The sequence below is a fragment of the Triturus cristatus genome, chromosome 4_1, assembly GCF_964204655.1.
Source record: "Triturus cristatus chromosome 4_1, aTriCri1.1, whole genome shotgun sequence".
NCBI classification, from domain to species: domain Eukaryota; kingdom Metazoa; phylum Chordata; class Amphibia; order Caudata; family Salamandridae; genus Triturus; species Triturus cristatus.
This window is the reverse complement of record NC_140585.1, coordinates 380381627-380401616: the sequence shown is the minus strand read 5'-3', so window position 1 is coordinate 380401616 and position 19990 is coordinate 380381627. Positions and strand designations below refer to the sequence as shown.

General features: G+C 45.9%; 1 protein-coding gene across 1 annotated transcript in view; it reads right to left on the bottom strand.

Moving 5' to 3' along the window:
- SMC1B (structural maintenance of chromosomes 1B) overlaps positions 1–19990 on the bottom strand; it is a 2533210-nt gene that overhangs the window by 735676 nt on the left and 1777544 nt on the right. The window contains exon 15 of the mRNA XM_085652431.1: positions 1862–1968. Coding sequence (XP_085508557.1) covers positions 1862–1968 — 107 coding nt within the window. The remainder of the gene's footprint in view (positions 1–1861; positions 1969–19990) is intronic.

Sequence of the window (19990 nt, the reverse complement as noted above, 5' to 3'; positions counted from 1 at the left end):
TGAATTAGTATGTCATACCCAGTGGCGTCAAAGCCTGTGTCGCCTTTGATATACAACAACAGCTTCCTCCCAGACCTAGGGAACACCACCCCATGCCCTGGTGCCCATATGGCACCAGAACAGACGGGAAATTAGTCAGTAGGGGTGTTACACTATCAGGCTAGGCACACACCTAAGGTGGACCAACTGAAGTGAACAACCAAGGAAGGGTTTCACCATTTTGAATTTGGTGAAACAAGGAACTCTGGGTCAGGACTATGCCCACTCTCCACAAGAAGTGGCCATATAGGGAGTTTAGACACCACAGAGGTAAGAAGTCCATTGGCTACTACTCTACATTCCTCCCCCTAAATTCAGTATTTAGGGGATACCCTGACAGCAGCAAATCAAATTTGTCTACCTGGGAACCGAAGGACTAAGAGCCCACATCGCAAGAACTGTGGACCATCTCTGAAACTAGCGTCAAACCCTGCCTGGCTGCTGCTGCCCCAGCAATTGCAAAAACCTGAATTGTCTAAAAGCTGTGCACACCCCTGAAGTCTTGGAGGACTGCCCAGTGCTTAAACAACCAAGTAGCATCTCCCTTGGTGTGGAGGAGCCATTCCACTGCAGTTGCAGGTACCGCGGCCGGCACTTGTCAAGAACTCCTTTTTTCAGACCACTGGGACCACCAAGGTCACAGTGGTTCTAGGAGGTTAGCCCCGTCTCTCCAGCGAGTTTCAAGACGCTAGACCCTCCAGGAGCCTCAAAGCACCAATCCCCTGGGTACCGGAGCATTTGAAGCAATCAAGGCTTGTTGAGTGTCCAGGCCGGACACCACCAACGCCAACCTGCCAACAAGGGACTTCAAGATCACGAGGCCTGCACCAAGTGTGGCCCTGCTGTTCTTTTTTCTTTCCCACTCCAGGTCACCCAAGTAAAGTGAAAGCCTCCAAAGCAAGCAACCTCCCAGACAAAACACTTCTGCGCCCGAGTTCACATAAACCGACGGTGTCCCCTTGCCCCACAGACCCTCATGGGCAAGCACCCCTTTGGGCTCCCGTCGGATTGGCCGTGTCTCCCCTCGCAGCCTTTCTTTCATAGGTACTTTGCCATCAACTTTATCACGTAGCGCCCAAGGCTACCTACGCAACCAGCAATTCCGCACCTAAACTCACCACAGCAGGTAAAACCGGATGTCTGGTGTTTTCTTGGACCGTGGCCCCATAAGCACCTTATGTCCCAAAATACCCTCAAGAAACGCTCACAAGTATATGTACGCACTGTATGTTTCTCTCATAGAATAATATCAATGCGTTCAAGGCTCATGCCTCAAAAACAGTTATTTGAGCATTTTGCTGTAAAAATCCTATCTCCGAAAGTATTTACCTAATTCCGATGATCGTGGTATCTACATTTATAAATAAATATGTTATTTTTCTAAATTGATATTGAATTTCTTCCTGAGTCTGTGTCTCACTTATTGACCCTGTGTGTGCAACAACAACTACACACTACCCACTGAGAAGCCTAAGCTGCTCGACCACACTACCACAAATAGAGAACTTGGAATTATTAATTTAAGCCCAGTAAACCAATAAGGGTCATCTGTACTTTTAACATGGTGTGCCCTTATATTGCCACTATCACATAAAAGCACAGCTTCCTACAATGAAGGACGATGGACCTGGTAAAGAAAACCACCAAGGAATACAAGTTTCAATACACACAATACCTTTTCTTTACATCAATAACATTCAGTGACATTATAATGACGCTTCATTATTAAAGACAATAAGAGATACCAAATAGGAAAACAAGTTACATAAATAAAAAGTATATTATGGCTAATGGAGGTTTCACAAATTGTAAGAAATCTGACCGTTTTCTGTCATTCTCCTCCTGCTGTTTAACATGTTCTTGCTCATATGCTCGAATATTTTCAACACCGATCTCGATGCAAAATTCATGGAAAACTTCATCTTCCATCTTCGGAAAAAATAAAGCAAATGAATAATTTGATCATTGCATGCAGTAGCTTCAACTCAATTTGTAAAGTCATTCAAATTATTGCTTATCCATGTGAAATTAAGTTGTCGTTATACGCAGACTTCATTTGTAATTTAAAAGCCACTAGCGAAAGAAAGGAGTGGTGGAGTCAAAGCACAATGACTATTTGTGCATTCCTATTATTTAAATACGTAATACACAAATCAAAAGGTCAGTAAGCTTGTTTGTGCGGATGCTTTCCAATGTAACAGTCTGTAGAAAACGACATGCTTACTTAGTGTGATTCACTTACGACTTCGTGAGCCTTTCATGTACAGATAAAATGCAAATATAAACAATGGGTAAAACAAAGGTACAAAAACACGACAGGTTTTACTTATCGAAATAATGAACATGATTTGCAGAATCATTTAAAACAGCTTATCTGGGGATACAATTCATCATTCATTACACAAACTACATATTAAAAAAAATAATATCACAACTAGGAAGGAAAATGTTACAAAGCTGGTAAGTAGTATTTAGTTCTGTAGATTCACATGCTCCGCATATGTCTGCCATTTAGCGTTAGGCTCAGATGTCTGCATGTTGTTTTTCTTTGAAGAAGTCTTTAAAGTCACAGGGTATATATAGGTACATGCATCAACCATTTTTTCAAGCACAAACGGTGCGATTAGCAAAATCGGCCGGTTGCGCCTGCTAAAAGGGCATTTGCGATGCATCAAGGTTCAAGGGACTTGCATTTTGAGAATTTCCAATTAATTGCGATTTCTCAAATTGCATTTTGCATTAAGGACCGCAATTTGCGATTCCTTAAATGCAATGCAAGAACCCCTTTAAAATAGCGATTACGCTACTAGGGGGTGCAAATTACCATGAAGTTGAACTTGACGGTAATTTGAAAAAGCTTTGAAAAATGCATTAAAGTGCATTTTTCAAAGTTGTAGGTTGCCCCACGGGCATGTGTGTGTGCAACATGTGTGCACAGAGCAATTTCAGGGGTGCAACAGGGTGTCCTTTAGACACCCTTGCATCCTTGAAATTACATGCGCAATTTGCTTTTAAGTATTGGTACTCGCAAATTGCGCATGCAATCTCCCATTCATTCCGTGACTTCGTGCTGGAGAAGTACCAAGTGTTCCCCCGACATGCGGTGGTAATGAGGTGGCATGGCTGGAGGGGAGGACTGAAAGGGAAGGGAGTAACTCTTGCGGATGATCTGCAACACCCACTTGTCCGATGTGATATCGTGCCAGTGGGGGAGGTGGTGGCGGATCCTGCCACCCACCGGCGTGGGGTGCTCCACAAAGCTCGCATTAGGAAGGTTTGGAGGTAGAAGCAGCGGGGCGGAGGTGGACTGACCCCCATGCTGATTCCCAGAGCCGCCCCTGCGGAAGCCTGGTCCGCGGCCACGCTGAGGCTGGTTGTGCACAGGCTTGCTGAAGGAACATGCCTGGGCGCCTCTGCCGTGGCCACGAAAGGAACAAAAACCAGGAGTGGCCGGGCTTTTTGCGGAAAGACCCAAGGACTTGGCCGTGGCCCGCGAGTCCTTAAAACGCTCCAGTCTGCCTTATCGCCAAACAGGCGAGTGCCATCAAAGGGCATGTCCATGAGTGAGCTTTGGACAGCTGGCGAGAACCCGGTAGATCTCAACCAGGCGTGGCGACGAAGCGCCACAGTCGTAGAAACCGCTCTACCCAGTGAGTCTGCGGTGTCCAAACCACACCGAATGGCGAACTTAGCTGCATCCTTACCCTCGGCAACAGCTTGGGACAGCACAGCGTGGGTCTCTTCAGGACACTGAGGCAACACCTGTGCAACTGTTTCCCACACCGTGTGGGAATAGCAGCCCAATAGGCAGGCGGTGTTCACCGACCGCAGCCCCAAGCTGGCCGAAGAGAACAACCGCTTACTGAACTGTTCCAGCTTCTTAGAGTCCTTATCCGGCGGAGCTGTGGGAAAGGCACTCGTCGAGGCTTAGATGACTAGGCTCTCATGCGTAGGATGAGTGGTCAGAAAAGCGAGGTCACCAGGTGCCGGGCGGTGACGCCTGTCGACATTCTTATCCACAGGGGCCCCTGTGGCTGGCCACGACCAAGTGCCCAACAAGAGGTCAGTGAGGGCGTTGTTAAATGGGAGCAGGGGCTCAGACGAAGTGGACGCCGTCTGGAGCACCTCAGTGAGGAGATTAGTTTTGAGGGCCACCGTAGAGAGATCAAGGTTGAGGAACTCAGCTGCCCGACGGAGCACCATCGTGTAGGAGGCGCCCTCCTCCATGGTAGGCGGGTGATGAACACAGGCCCCAGCTAGGCCCGCAGGATACAAGGGTTCGCCCTCCTGTAACGAAACCTAGAAGGAAGTTGGCACGGAAACTGCAAAATACAAAGACAAAGTTTATTAACCCTTAAGGGTGGTCCTACAACCTATACAACACTCTTCAGTATTGCATAGAGTAGCACACAGAACTTGCGTACATAGTCCCCTTTTATACACAACAGAGGGGCTCATAAGTGGGTGGATACAACATGGAGCAAAATGCATTACCTTTTATGGACATTTTCGATACAGAATCAATATGTGGGCGGAGTAACTAATTTCCTGAGCCCGCGAAAACATGGTCAAACAAGGACTAACTGATAACAGATGTGGTCAAGTCTGGGCATGCGCCAGACGGACAAAGGAGCTATTTATAGACTGTTACTGGGCAGATTACAAGAGCAACTAGCAAAAAGATAGGACTCTTCTCGTGCAAAGCACGTGGAGACATGACAACACAAAATGGAGTCCAAACATTAGTCAACATAGGAGAGAAACTTGGCCCAGCTAAGGGGAATTCATGTCTTTAGTGAATGCTTAATCACATCGCTGTTTCAATTTTCAACAGACGACCCTTTCAGCATTTACTGAAGACATTCGGTTTATTAGGATAATCATCATATATGTCAATTTTCATCATTTCTTCCACTTCTTTAGTTAAATGTTTCTGATAGGTGACTTTGTCAATAGCCTTCTTATCAGGAATACAAAATGACACACATAGGGAACAGAGTAAAGGACCACATTGGACACAAATGCAACAAGAAAACAGAATTGCTACGATAATGCAAAGACCAGTCAAAACCTTCCACCCCCATGTAGTGATCAATGTCCAAAACCATCCAGAAAAGGTCCAAGTGCCATTTTCTGTATGGATTTTCAGCTGCAATTTTATGCAATTTATTAATAGCGTTATAAACTGATGGCGTATGATCAGGAATAAACACACAACAACTACTTCCGATAATTTTACATGCTCCACCTCGGTCAGCTAACATAACATCTAATACCATACGATTCTGTAATGCAACAATCCTAGTAATTTGTAATTCTTCCGTAAGATTCCCAAGAGCAGCAGCGGTCTGATTTGTCACAGCCTCTACAACTCTTGTTAATCTTCGAACTTTCCTACTATTTAGGGCAGCTCCAACAAAGAAAAACAATCCTAAGTTAAAATCAATATACTGTTGCAAACTCGTATCAGTTTGATCAACATCATCAATAGATAGAGTGCGTTTATACCTATTTACAGTTACATTGTTCAGCAGCTTCAAATCTTTATGATAGGATGCAGGTGCCAAGAATACAGGAGGTAATAAAAACGCTACATAACATACTCCGGACCAGCCGGCCGGTAGGCGATAATAACCCTTATTCCCACATACAAAGTATGTGTTATGGGATGCTAAGAAAGTACTATTATTCAACCCGTCGATGTTCAGGATAATGATACAATCACTAACACCAACAGGAATATAACCCACACTCTGGACACACAGGTCCGCTTGAGCTTGTGCCACTTGAATCACAAATCGTTCCTTCCCTACAGTGTCTCTAGTGTTCGTGAAAATGTAGGGGATCGATTCATTGTCTGGTCGATACTCTTCCCATTCCCATATCGTCCCATTCGCTTGTGGGTAACCATCTTTATCTTGATGACATTCCCTATTGAGTCTAAAGAGTAATCGTCCCACTGTAGGTTTCCGGGTGGCAAAAAGCAAAGTATACCATGATCTACAAGAGCCATTATGAGAAAAGGGAAGAGGTATAAATGGCGTTCCTCCTTTCTTCTGATGAGCTGGCATCATACCACATATCCAACAGTTCGTAGCATTAGTAGCAACATGGGTATGATGCAACATCTGGATGAAAGTGTTATTCAAATAAGACTGACGATGCTTCAATTCTTGATACGGAAGGGTGTAAAAGTAGTGCTCCTCAGGCACTGGAGTGGTCAAAACAAGCAACTCACCGGCAGGGGTCACATCCTCAACAAACCATGTGGTTATACCAACGATAGCCACAATGATAATAAAGCTTGTCGCACAAAGAATCTTCTTCTTCTCCATCTTGTAGTAAGAAGTCAATATCTTCCTGAAACTAAAAGGTTGTCAGAACTCTTCCCCTTAGGCAGCCGTTGATTTCTTCACCAGCGGGCCAAGACGGGTGTCACTACACTAATGCAGGGCTGATCCCCCCCCGTGCCACATTGGCTCTCCGTTTCACTAATCTAAGGGCCGTTCTGACAACTTTGGATACAGCAATCACTTTCTTGGTCTGAGGTGATATCTTCTTCCTCCAGGAATCACCTGGTCCGGGAAGAGCTCCTCAGTGTCGTTCGGTTCCACAGCACGGCCTTTCTCCGTAGTCAGGATTTCTCGATGGTCGGTCAACCCAGCAGGTTCCACCAATCCAGACGGTACTTTGCGACAGTGCAAGGAGTGGATCCAGTTCTTCCGATTGGAAACCCGTACAGCTGTCCTCGTTGCGAGCAAGACTTGCTCAGGACCAACCCATCTCGGCTCCAAACTGTTCGTCCTTTCGAAGACTTTGATCATCACCTGATCGCCAGGTCGGAGATAATGGCCTTCACCGGTGGACCGATCAGGGAGCGCCTCTCGAACCTGTTGATGAATAGAAACCAAATTATCCGTTAACTGTGCCAGATAATCATTCATCATTACACAAGGTAGATCATGCACGGACTTAGGTTTTGGTGGACCCCAAATATTCATTGGGCGTCCAAAGACGATCTCATAAGGTGTGAGACCGGTTCAAGAATGCGATATCGATCTAATTGACAATAATGCCAGCGGCAAAGCGTCTGGCCAAGTCAAAGAAGTCGAAGCTTGGATCTTAGCGATCTTAAGCTTCAGAGTACCGTTATACTTCTCAACCAATCCCGCAGACTGAGGCTGAAATACTGCATGGAACTTCTAGGTAATGCCTAGACCCTTCAAGACATACTTGATAACGTCTGCTATAAAATGAGGTCCGTTATCACTCCACAATAATCTGCAAACACCATAGCGAGGGAAGAACTCCTTCAATAGCATCTTGGCTGTAGTCATTGCAGTATTGTCTTTCGTAGGATATGCCTCAACCCATTTGCTGAAGGCACAAATCACTACTAAAACATACTTCAGATTGTTACAGCGCTCAAGCTGGATGTAATCCATCTGCAAAACCTCAAAGGGTGCAGTAGGTGTCGCAAATCCTCCTGCTGGAGTTTGGGTACCCTTTCCCGGGTTATACCTCAGACAAATCATGCAGGTCTGCACTACCCTCTTTGCCGTACTAGCGATCTCCGGATGCTCCCAAACTCGTGTGAGTAATTTAACAATTGCGGAAGCTCCGACATGCGCTAGTCCATGTGCCATCTGAACCATAGGTTGTACAAAGGCTGTGGGTAACTTCCATTTATCCATCTGCTTACTTCTCCAACACCCTTCATCATCTAATTCTCCATCGTTGGACCATTGCTCCCGTTCCTTATCGGAAGCGGTCCTCTGTATTTCCAGCACTTCTCTCCTAGCACCGTGCCATCTTTCTGTCTGTGACTTCACAACATACATTGCAGTAGAGTCAGGCTGCATCGCAGTCTCTCGTGCCACCCGGTCTGCCAAAGCATTCCCTTCTCCAACTTTATCAACCACTTTCTTATGGGCACTACATTTAACTATAGCAATCTTCTTTGGATATGTTAATGCAGTCAAAAGATTTTGAACTAACTCCCCGTACATTATCTGTGCTCCATGTGACGTTAGGAACCCTCTCTCCTTCCAGAGTAGGCCGAAGTCGTGATCTACTCCGAAGGCATAGCGGCTATCTGTATAAACATTTACACACAATCCTGTACTGAGCTCACATGCTCGTGTTAATGCTATCAGTTCCGCTGTTTGAGCTGATTTCTGCGGTATGCGTGCTGTCTCCACTATTGTTTGTAGTGTGGTAATTGCATACGCTGCTGAAGTCGTACCATCTGGTAGCTTCAGGCATGATCCGTCCACCCACAGTTCTCCATCTACATCTGTAAAGGGCGTATCCTGGAGATCAATACGACCCTTTGTCTGTTCCTCAGTCACAAGAATACAATCATGTGCTTTCCGTGCTTCAGACTGAGTTTCCGGGAACGGCAACAATGTGGCCGGATTTAACGTTACACACCTCTTTAACGTAATATGAGGAGCCAAAAGCGTCAACTCATATACCGTTAAACGAGCACTGGTCAAATGCTGCGTCTTTGTCTGATTAAGCAGGGCATCAACAGCATGGGGAACTAATACCAACAGCTTATGAGATAACACAATTCCCTCGCTTTTGCATATTGACACAGCTGTCGCCGCAACCGAGCGAAAACAACCAGGCAATGCTCGGGCAACAGGATCAAGTACAGCCGAAAAATATGCACAAGGGCGTTGCTTGTCGACGTGCATCTGCACTAAAACTGATAATGCACATCCATCTTTCTCATGCACGTACAGTGAAAAGGGCTTCGTATAATCAGGGGTCCCTAACACTGGTGCTGAACAAAGGGCTTGTCGCAATTGCTGGAAGGCAACTTCACACTCATTTGACCAGGGAAGAGGGATTGGTGTGTCCTTTGTCAAAAGGGCTAACAATGGTTTAGCTATGTGTGAAAATCCCAATATCCATTGCCTACAAAAAGAAACAAGACCCAAAAATGCACGCACGTCCTTCTGTGTGGAAGGCACTGGCGTGTCCAAAATTGCTTGAATACGATCTGGTGTGAGTGCACGCCCCTCCTTAGACAAAAGGTGACCCAAATAAGTCACCTTTGGTCTACAGAATTGCAATTTCTTCTTCGACACCTTGTGATTGTGAGATGCCAAAAAGGAAAGCAAGGATAACGTACTCTTCTCACACAGCGCAGGAGTGTCAGCCGCCAACAAGATGTCATCGACATATTGTATAAGGGCGACACCCTCGGGCAGAACAAAGGAATCCAATTGCCTTTTCAATGCTTGACTGTAAATACTAGGGCTTTGTGTGTAGCCCTGAGGGACTCTACAAAATCTATAAGACCTATTATTCAAAGTGAAACCAAAAAGGTATCGGCTATCAGGGTGAATAGGGATCGAAAAGAAGGCATTCTTCAAATCAATAACTGAAAACGTGGTCGCCGTTGGCGGGACCAAAGTGAGTAACGTTGTGATATCAGAAACCACTGGATACTGAGGTATCACAATCTTGTTCACCTCCCTTAAATCAATGATAAACCGATAAACCCTGGCATCCGTATCTTTCTTCAAAATGGGTAAGATAGGACTGTTGCAAACATTATAGGGAACTTCTTCCACTACCCCCACCTTAATCAAATCCTGCACAATCTGAATAAGTGCCTCCTCCACTTCCTGGGAAATGCGATACTGAGGGAGGCGCGGTAACACCGCACCCTCCTGGACACTAATATGGACAGGTGGAATCACCATCTGTCCCACATCAGTATCTGAAGTAGCCCACAAAGAATGAGGGAGGGAAGATAATACAGTATCCTCCGCGACCACACACATCCGGTCTGTCATAGGGAGATTATCGTTCAAGATCACACGCACTCCAGTAGGGGAGCAGCGGATCGTGGCTCTGAAGTGCTTGAGCATATCAAGACCCATAATGTTGTCAGGCGTGTTTGGGGCAAGCAAAAACGGACAGGGTGCGGAAAAGTGGTCAACATGGAATGCAAGGGGTCGGGAAAGAGGGCTTCGAGAGAGTGTACCATCAAACCCTACCGATGTAACCATTAAGCCAGATGGGGGAGCCCTCGGAACCAATTGTTTGGACAGCGCACTACGGGTAGCTCCTGTATCAACTAGGAACCGATCAGTAGAACCCAAAACCTTTGCTGAAACATAAGGACCCTTCTGATCAACCGGCACTTCAACTGATTCTAACCCCCATCCAACGCATTCCTATGCATGCGGCGAATCATAGTACCCAGAGCGGTCAGTCCCAGACATCTGATACTGGTTTTGCCGATCAAATACATTGGGTCTATCTCGTTGCTGCGCGTTAGGTTCAAAGCGAGCACGATCAGTAGAATTCCCTCTGAAATTCGAAAAGCCCCCTCTACCTCTCGGTGGTCCCTGACCACGTCCCTGACGAGATGCATACAACGCCGGACAATCTCTGGCCCAATGGCCCGACTGTTTACAATAAACACATTGATTCCTATTTACATCTGACCGACCCGAAGGGGGACCATAGAATCCTCCCCTACCTCTGTCTACACCCCGACGAGGCGGACCATACACTTGTGCTAACATCACCTTTGTTTTCAAATCTTTCGATTTCTTCTCCTCCTGCCCCTTCGCTTCTTGTTCCTGACGTTCATAATACTGAGCCATAGTCAGGAGGGATACCGGAGACGAGGTGGACCAAGAACTTTCACTCACTTTTAAACGAGCTGCTATTCCCGGTAATACATTCGCCACATATTTATCCACAAAAAGATGGCGACCCGTATCATCGGTAAGCGACTGACCACTGAAATCATGAAATGTCTCCTCAAAGTGCGTAAAGAAATCTGAGACTGATTAATCAACCTTCTGTTTACACGAGGCTAACATATTCCAGTCAATCTTTTTAGGGGGAATGATCGTTTTCAACTTAGTCAAGATAGCATCAGGAAGATCTAAAATAATCCGCGGTGGTTTTTGCGCGGGTTTTCTCTCCTTATCCTCATCCTCAATCTCGGACCACCTAGCCTTAAAAACGGCAACATCGTCCACCTTCCGCACAGATCTCCACATATCCGGTGGTAATATGTGCCCAAAGAACAAATCTATATCTGCTAAAGTCATAGTACAAGAACTCAAGGCCCCTTCGACCTCTTCATAAAAGGCCGCTGGATTCTTGCGGGGGTCAGGCAATGCATTCTTTAATGCCATAACATCAGCCCTATGCCAGGGGGTATAAACCCAATTATACACAAAGTATCCCTTAGCATCGGCGGAAGTAATATCCGAACTAGTTCCCGCTCCTTTAGAAGGAACATACAAAGGTGCTGCCTCTCGCATCGGTTTAGCATGCACTAGTTCGCTCTTATCTGAATGGGAGGTAGATGACTGGTCATCGCCGATACGTGGATTCGACTGCTCCTCCTCCCCTGCCTTTAGGCGCGCTCTCTCTTTAAGGTCACTCGCCGCGTCCCGCAATGCAAACAGCCGTCGAACCGCATCAGGCGCCTTAGAGGGAGAAAAAACACCATTACGTAATGCTTTAGCATCTAATACTACATCATCAGGCTCAAAAACTTCTGAATATTTCCGAAAAGGCAGTAATCACTTCATCAGAAAAGGCTCCCAAAAAATACAACTTCTCCCTGTCCTGCCACTGTTCCAAAGAATCCAATTACTCAGTAAGGGATAACTTGCCCTTAAATGCACGAAGAGAAACTTTCCGAAGCTCACCCATACGGTCAACTGATAACATAGACCGCGTGTCTACCTTCTCCGGAACCAATCCAGAATCCTGTGATCTCGGGGCAGACGCGCCAGCATAAGGAGGCGGAGAACGATCTAATAAATAAAAATCATCTTCAAGATTAGTAAGGACAGGATAAAGTGGCTGGCGGACAGCATATTGACCCGAGACTTGCAACCTACGCTCTTTCTCTTGTCTCTCCGCCAGTTCTCTTTCCTCCCGACGCTTCGCTTCCTGCGCTCTCACATGATCATTTTTCCGTTGCTCTTCATCAAACAGCGCTTTCTCACGTTTCTCTCGTTCACGCACTTCCTTCATCCATAACCGTACACATTCAAACATATCTTGACGAGCACGCCGTTTACACATACACTGTTCCACATACTCAATCTTACGCATATCAAACGATCCATACAAAGGCCAGCGCAACTCAGGATCCTTTTTGGTGTATTTCCTCCATACTGTGCTGTACATTATAGAAGAAAGACCATGCTTCACATACATATCCCTATTAGGAGTCCCCTCTGGGGGGGCTGGAGCAGATTCCTCGAGGTTTAACCGGTTTCCAAAGCAGCAGCACCACTTACGGAGTGCGCTAAAAGCAGGCATGCTCAAAAATAATGCAAAATATGCAGTATTATCCCAAAAAAATGGCACTTAAACTTTGCGCCATTCAAATTTACACAGCTCCGGAGAAATATCTCCACATTACCTGCCTATATGTGTTGCAACGCATATATTCTCACAATAATCAATACAAAATATGACCGGTCATCACAAACCAAACTCAAATAGCCAACACAGGCTTCAAAACTCGGAGCAAGTACCGTACAACGGTTCTTACCAATCAAGAGTGTCCAGAATCCAACTGCCAAGTTCCACAATTCGCCCAAACGGCTATCGCGGCAAACCGACAGAAGAGATCACAGTCGAGGACCGGCGCCACCCAGAAGGTCAGTTCGGAAGGGAAGGAAGAAAACCTCGGGATGCCAGGACTAAAAGACGCCGCTGGCAGTGATCACATCCCCGGCCAACTTCCTCACCTTCGCCACGACCAATCATTCGAGCATCCGAGTCGCCGATGAGCCCCACGTTGGGCGCCAATTGATGAACACAGGCCCCAGCTAGGCCCGCAGGATACAAGGGTTCGCCCTCCTGTAACGAAACCTAGAAGGAAGTTGGCACGGAAACTGCAAAATACAAAGACAAAGTTTATTAACCCTTAAGGGTGGTCCTACAACCTATACAACACTCTTCAGTATTGCATAGAGTAGCACACAGAACTTGCGTACATAGTCCCCTTTTATACACAACAGAGGGGCTCATAAGTGGGTGGATACAACATGGAGCAAAATGCATTACCTTTTATGGACATTTTCGATACAGAATCAATATGTGGGCGGAGTAACTAATTTCCTGAGCCCGCGAAAACATGGTCAAACAAGGACTAACTGATAACAGATGTGGTCAAGTCTGGGCATGCGCCAGACGGACAAAGGAGCTATTTATAGACTGTTACTGGGCAGATTACAAGAGCAACTAGCAAAAAGATAGGACTCTTCTCGTGCAAAGCACGTGGAGACATGACAACACAAAATGGAGTCCAAACATTAGTCAACATAGGAGAGAAACTTGGCCCAGCTAAGGGGAATTCATGTCTTTAGTGAATGCTTAATCACATCGCTGTTTCAATTTTCAACAGACGACCCTTTCAGCATTTACTGAAGACATTCGGTTTATTAGGATAATCATCATATATGTCAATTTTCATCATTTCTTCCACTTCTTTAGTTAAATGTTTCTGATAGGTGACTTTGTCAATAGCCTTCTTATCAGGAATACAAAATGACACACATAGGGAACAGAGTAAAGGACCACATTGGACACAAATGCAACAAGAAAACAGAATTGCTACGATAATGCAAAGACCAGTCAAAACCTTCCACCCCCATGTAGTGATCAATGTCCAAAACCATCCAGAAAAGGTCCAAGTGCCATTTTCTGTATGGATTTTCAGCTGCAATTTTATGCAATTTATTAATAGCGTTATAAACTGATGGCGTATGATCAGGAATAAACACACAACAACTACTTCCGATAATTTTACATGCTCCACCTCGGTCAGCTAACATAACATCTAATACCATACGATTCTGTAATGCAACAATCCTAGTAATTTGTAATTCTTCCGTAAGATTCCCAAGAGCAGCAGCGGTCTGATTTGTCACAGCCTCTACAACTCTTGTTAATCTTCGAACTTTCCTACTATTTAGGGCAGCTCCAACAAAGAAAAACAATCCTAAGTTAAAATCAATATACTGTTGCAAACTCGTATCAGTTTGATCAACATCATCAATAGATAGAGTGCGTTTATACCTATTTACAGTTACATTGTTCAGCAGCTTCAAATCTTTATGATAGGATGCAGGTGCCAAGAATACAGGAGGTAATAAAAACGCTACATAACATACTCCGGACCAGCCGGCCGGTAGGCGATAATAACCCTTATTCCCACATACAAAGTATGTGTTATGGGATGCTAAGAAAGTACTATTATTCAACCCGTCGATGTTCAGGATAATGATACAATCACTAACACCAACAGGAATATAACCCACACTCTGGACACACAGGTCCGCTTGAGCTTGTGCCACTTGAATCACAAATCGTTCCTTCCCTACAGTGTCTCTAGTGTTCGTGAAAATGTAGGGGATCGATTCATTGTCTGGTCGATACTCTTCCCATTCCCATATCGTCCCATTCGCTTGTGGGTAACCATCTTTATCTTGATGACATTCCCTATTGAGTCTAAAGAGTAATCGTCCCACTGTAGGTTTCCGGGTGGCAAAAAGCAAAGTATACCATGATCTACAAGAGCCATTATGAGAAAAGGGAAGAGGTATAAATGGCGTTCCTCCTTTCTTCTGATGAGCTGGCATCATACCACATATCCAACAGTTCGTAGCATTAGTAGCAACATGGGTATGATGCAACATCTGGATGAAAGTGTTATTCAAATAAGACTGACGATGCTTCAATTCTTGATACGGAAGGGTGTAAAAGTAGTGCTCCTCAGGCACTGGAGTGGTCAAAACAAGCAACTCACCGGCAGGGGTCACATCCTCAACAAACCATGTGGTTATACCAACGATAGCCACAATGATAATAAAGCTTGTCGCACAAAGAATCTTCTTCTTCTCCATCTTGTAGTAAGAAGTCAATATCTTCCTGAAACTAAAAGGTTGTCAGAACTCTTCCCCTTAGGCAGCCGTTGATTTCTTCACCAGCGGGCCAAGACGGGTGTCACTACACTAATGCAGGGCTGATCCCCCCCCTTGCCACATTGGCTCTCCGTTTCACTAATCTAAGGGCCGTTCTGACAACTTTGGATACAGCAATCACTTTCTTGGTCTGAGGTGATATCTTCTTCCTCCAGGAATCACCTGGTCCGGGAAGAGCTCCTCAGTGTCGTTCGGTTCCACAGCACGGCCTTTCTCCGTAGTCAGGATTTCTCGATGGTCGGTCAACCCAGCAGGCTCCACCAATCCAGACGGTACTTTGCGACAGTGCAAGGAGTGGATCCAGTTCTTCCGATTGGAAACCCGTACAGCTGTCCTCGTTGCGAGCAAGACTTGCTCAGGACCAACCCATCTCGGCTCCAAACTGTTCGTCCTTTCGAAGACTTTGATCATCACCTGATCGCCAGGTCGGAGATTATGGCCTTCACCGGTGGACCGATCAGGGAGCGCCTCTCGAACCTGTTGATGAATAGAAACCAAATTATCCGTTAACTGTGCCAGATAATCATTCATCATTACACAAGGTAGATCATACACGGACTTAGGTTTTGGTGGACCCCAAATATTCATTGGGCGTCCAAAGACGATCTCATAAGGTGTGAGACCGGTTCAAGAATGCGATATCGATCTAATTGACAATAATGCCAGCGGCAAAGCGTCTGGCCAAGTCAAAGAAGTCGAAGCTTGGATCTTAGCGATCTTAAGCTTCAGAGTACCGTTATACTTCTCAACCAATCCCGCAGACTGAGGCTGAAATACTGCATGGAACTTCTGGGTAATGCCTAGACCCTTCAAGACATACTTGATAACGTCTGCTATAAAATGAGGTCCGTTATCACTCCACAATAATCTGCAAACACCATAGCGAGGGAAGAACTCCTTCAATAGCATCTTGGCTGTAGTCATTGCAGTATTGTCTTTCGTAGGATATGCCTCAACCCATTTGCTGAAGGCACAAATCACTACTAAAACATACTTCAGATTGTTACAGCGCTCAAGCTGGATGTAATCCATCTGCAAAACCTCAAAGGGTGCAGTAGGTGTCGCAAATCCTCCTGCTGGAGTTTGGGTACCCTTTCCCGGGTTATACCTCAGACAAATCATGCAGGTCTGCACTACCCTCTTTGCCGTACTAGCGATCTCCGGATGCTCCCAAACTCGTGTGAGTAATTTAACAATTGCGGAAGCTCCGACATGCGCTAGTCCATGTGCCATCTGAACCATAGGTTGTACAAAGGCTGTGGGTAACTTCCATTTATCCATCTGCTTACTTCTCCAACACCCTTCATCATCTAATTCTCCATCGTTGGACCATTGCTCCCGTTCCTTATCGGAAGCGGTCCTCTGTATTTCCAGCACTTCTCTCCTAGCACCGTGCCATCTTTCTGTCTGTGACTTCACAACATACATTGCAGTAGAGTCAGGCTGCATCGCAGTCTCTCGTGCCACCCGGTCTGCCAAAGCATTCCCTTCTCCAACTTTATCAACCACTTTCTTATGGGCACTACATTTAACTATAGCAATCTTCTTTGGATATGTTAATGCAGTCAAAAGATTTTGAACTAACTCCCCGTACATTATCTGTGCTCCATGTGACGTTAGGAACCCTCTCTCCTTCCAGAGTAGGCCGAAGTCGTGATCTACTCCGAAGGCATAGCGGCTATCTGTATAAACATTTACACACAATCCTGTACTGAGCTCACATGCTCGTGTTAATGCTATCAGTTCCGCTGCTTGAGCTGATTTCTGCGGTATGCGTGCTGTCTCCACTATTGTTTGTAGTGTGGTAATTGCATACGCTGCTGAAGTCGTACCATCTGGTAGCTTCAGGCATGATCCGTCCACCCACAGTTCTCCATCTACATCTGTAAAGGGCGTATCCTGGAGATCAATACGACCCTTTGTCTGTTCCTCAGTCACAAGAATACAATCATGTGCTTTCCGTGCTTCAGACTGAGTTTCCGGGAACGGCAACAATGTGGCCGGATTTAACGTTACACACCTCTTTAACGTAATATGAGGAGCCAAAAGCGTCAACTCATATACCGTTAAACGAGCACTGGTCAAATGCTGCGTCTTTGTCTGATTAAGCAGGGCATCAACAGCATGGGGAACTAATACCAACAGCTTATGAGATAACACAATTCCCTCGCTTTGGCATATTGACACAGCTGTCGCCGCAACCGAGCGAAAACAACCAGGCAATGCTCGGGCAACAGGATCAAGTACAGCCGAAAAATATGCACAAGGGCGTTGCTTGTCGCCGTGCATCTGCACTAAAACTGATAATGCACATCCATCTTTCTCATGCACGTACAGTGAAAAGGGCTTCGTATAATCAGGGGTCCCTAACACTGGTGCTGAACAAAGGGCTTGTCGCAATTGCTGGAAGGCAACTTCACACTCATTTGACCAGGGAAGAGGGATTGGTGTGTCCTTTGTCAAAAGGGCTAACAATGGTTTAGCTATGTGTGAAAATCCCAATATCCATTGCCTACAAAAAGAAACAAGACCCAAAAATGCACGCACGTCCTTCTGTGTGGAAGGCACTGGCGTGTCCAAAATTGCTTGAATACGATCTGGTGTGAGTGCACGCCCCTCCTTAGACAAAAGGTGACCCAAATAAGTCACCTTTGGTCTACAGAATTGCAATTTCTTCTTCGACACTTTGTGATTGTGAGATGCCAAAAAGGAAAGCAAGGATAACGTACTCTTCTCACACAGCGCAGGAGTGTCAGCCGCCAACAAGATGTCATCGACATATTGTATAAGGGCGACACCCTCGGGCAGAACAAAGGAATCCAATTGCCTTTTCAATGCTTGACTGTAAATACTAGGGCTTTGTGTGTAGCCCTGAGGGACTCTACAAAATCTATAAGACCTATTATTCAAAGTGAAACCAAAAAGGTATCGGCTATCAGGGTGAATAGGGATCGAAAAGAAGGCATTCTTCAAATCAATAACTGAAAACGTGGTCGCCGTTGGCGGGACCAAAGTGAGTAACGTTGTGATATCAGAAACCACTGGATACTGAGGTATCACAATCTTGTTCACCTCCCTTAAATCAATGATAAACCGATAAACCCTGGCATCCGTATCTTTCTTCAAAATGGGTAAGATAGGACTGTTGCAAACATTATAGGGAACTTCTTCCACTACCCCCACCTTAATCAAATCCTGCACAATCTGAATAAGTGCCTCCTCCACCTCCTGGGAAATGCGATACTGAGGGAGGCGCGGTAACACCGCACCCTCCTGGACACTAATATGGACAGGTGGAATCACCATCTGTCCCACATCAGTATCTGAAGTAGCCCACAAAGAATGAGGGAGGGAAGATAATACAGTATCCGCCGCGACCACACACATCCGGTCTGTCATAGGGTGATTATCGTTCAAGATCACACGCACTCCAGTAGGGGAGCAGCGGATCGTGGCTCTGAAGTGCTTGAGCATATCAAGACCCATAATGTTGTCAGGCGTGTTCGGGGCAAGCAAAAACGGACAGGGTGCGGAAAAGTGGTCAACATGGAATGCAAGGGGTCGGGAAAGAGGGCTTCGAGAGAGTGTACCATCAAACCCTACCGATGTAACCATTAAGCCAGATGGGGGAGCCCTCGGAACCAATTGTTTGGACAGCGCACTACGGGTAGCTCCTGTATCAACTAGGAACCGATCAGTAGAACCCAAAACCTTTGCTGAAACATAAGGACCCTTCTGATCAACCGGCACTTCAACTGATTCTAACCCCCATCCAACGCATTCCTATGCATGCGGCGAATCATAGTACCCAGAGCGGTCAGTCCCAGACATCTGATACTGGTTTTGCCGATCAAATACATTGGGTCTATCTCGTTGCTGCGCGTTAGGTTCAAAGCGAGCACGATCAGTAGAATTCCCTCTGAAATTCGAAAAGCCCCCTCTACCTCTCGGTGGTCCCTGACCACGTCCCTGACGAGATGCATACAACGCCGGACAATCTCTGGCCCAATGGCCCGACTGTTTACAATACGCACATTGATTCCTATTTACATCTGACCGACCCGAAGGGGGACCATAGAATCCTCCCCTACCTCTGTCTACACCCCGACGAGGCGGACCATACACTTGTGCTAACATCACCTTTGTTTTCAAATCTTTCGATTTCTTCTCCTCCTGCCCCTTCGCTTCTTGTTCCTGACGTTCATAATACTGAGCCATAGTCAGGAGGGATACCGGAGACGAGGTGGACCAAGAACTTTCACTCACTTTTAAACGAGCTGCTATTCCCGGTAATACATTCGCCACATATTTATCCACAAAAAGATGGCGACCCGTATCATCGGTAAGCGACTGACCACTGAAATCATGAAATGTCTCCTCAAAGTGCGTAAAGAAATCTGAGACTGATTAATCAACCTTCTGTTTACACGAGGCTAACATATTCCAGTCAATCTTTTTAGGGGGAATGATCGTTTTCAACTTAGTCAAGATAGCATCAGGAAGATCTAAAATAATCCGCGGTGGTTTTTGCGCGGGTTTTCTCTCCTTATCCTCATCCTCAATCTCGGACCACCTAGCCTTAAAAACGGCAACATCGTCCACCTTCCGCACAGATCTCCACATATCCGGTGGTAATATGAGCCCAAAGAACAAATCTATATCTGCTAAAGTCATAGTACAAGAACTCAAGGCCCCTTCGACCTCTTCATAAAAGGCCGCTGGATTCTTGCGGGGGTCAGGCAATGCATTCTTTAATGCCATAACATCAGCCCTATGCCAGGGGGTATAAACCCAATTATACACAAAGTATCCCTTAGCATCGGCGGAAGTAATATCCGAACTAGTTCCCGCTCCTTTAGAAGGAACATACAAAGGTGCTGCCTCTCGCATCGGTTTAGCATGCACTAGTTCGCTCTTATCTGAATGGGAGGTAGATGACTGGTCATCGCCGATACGTGGAT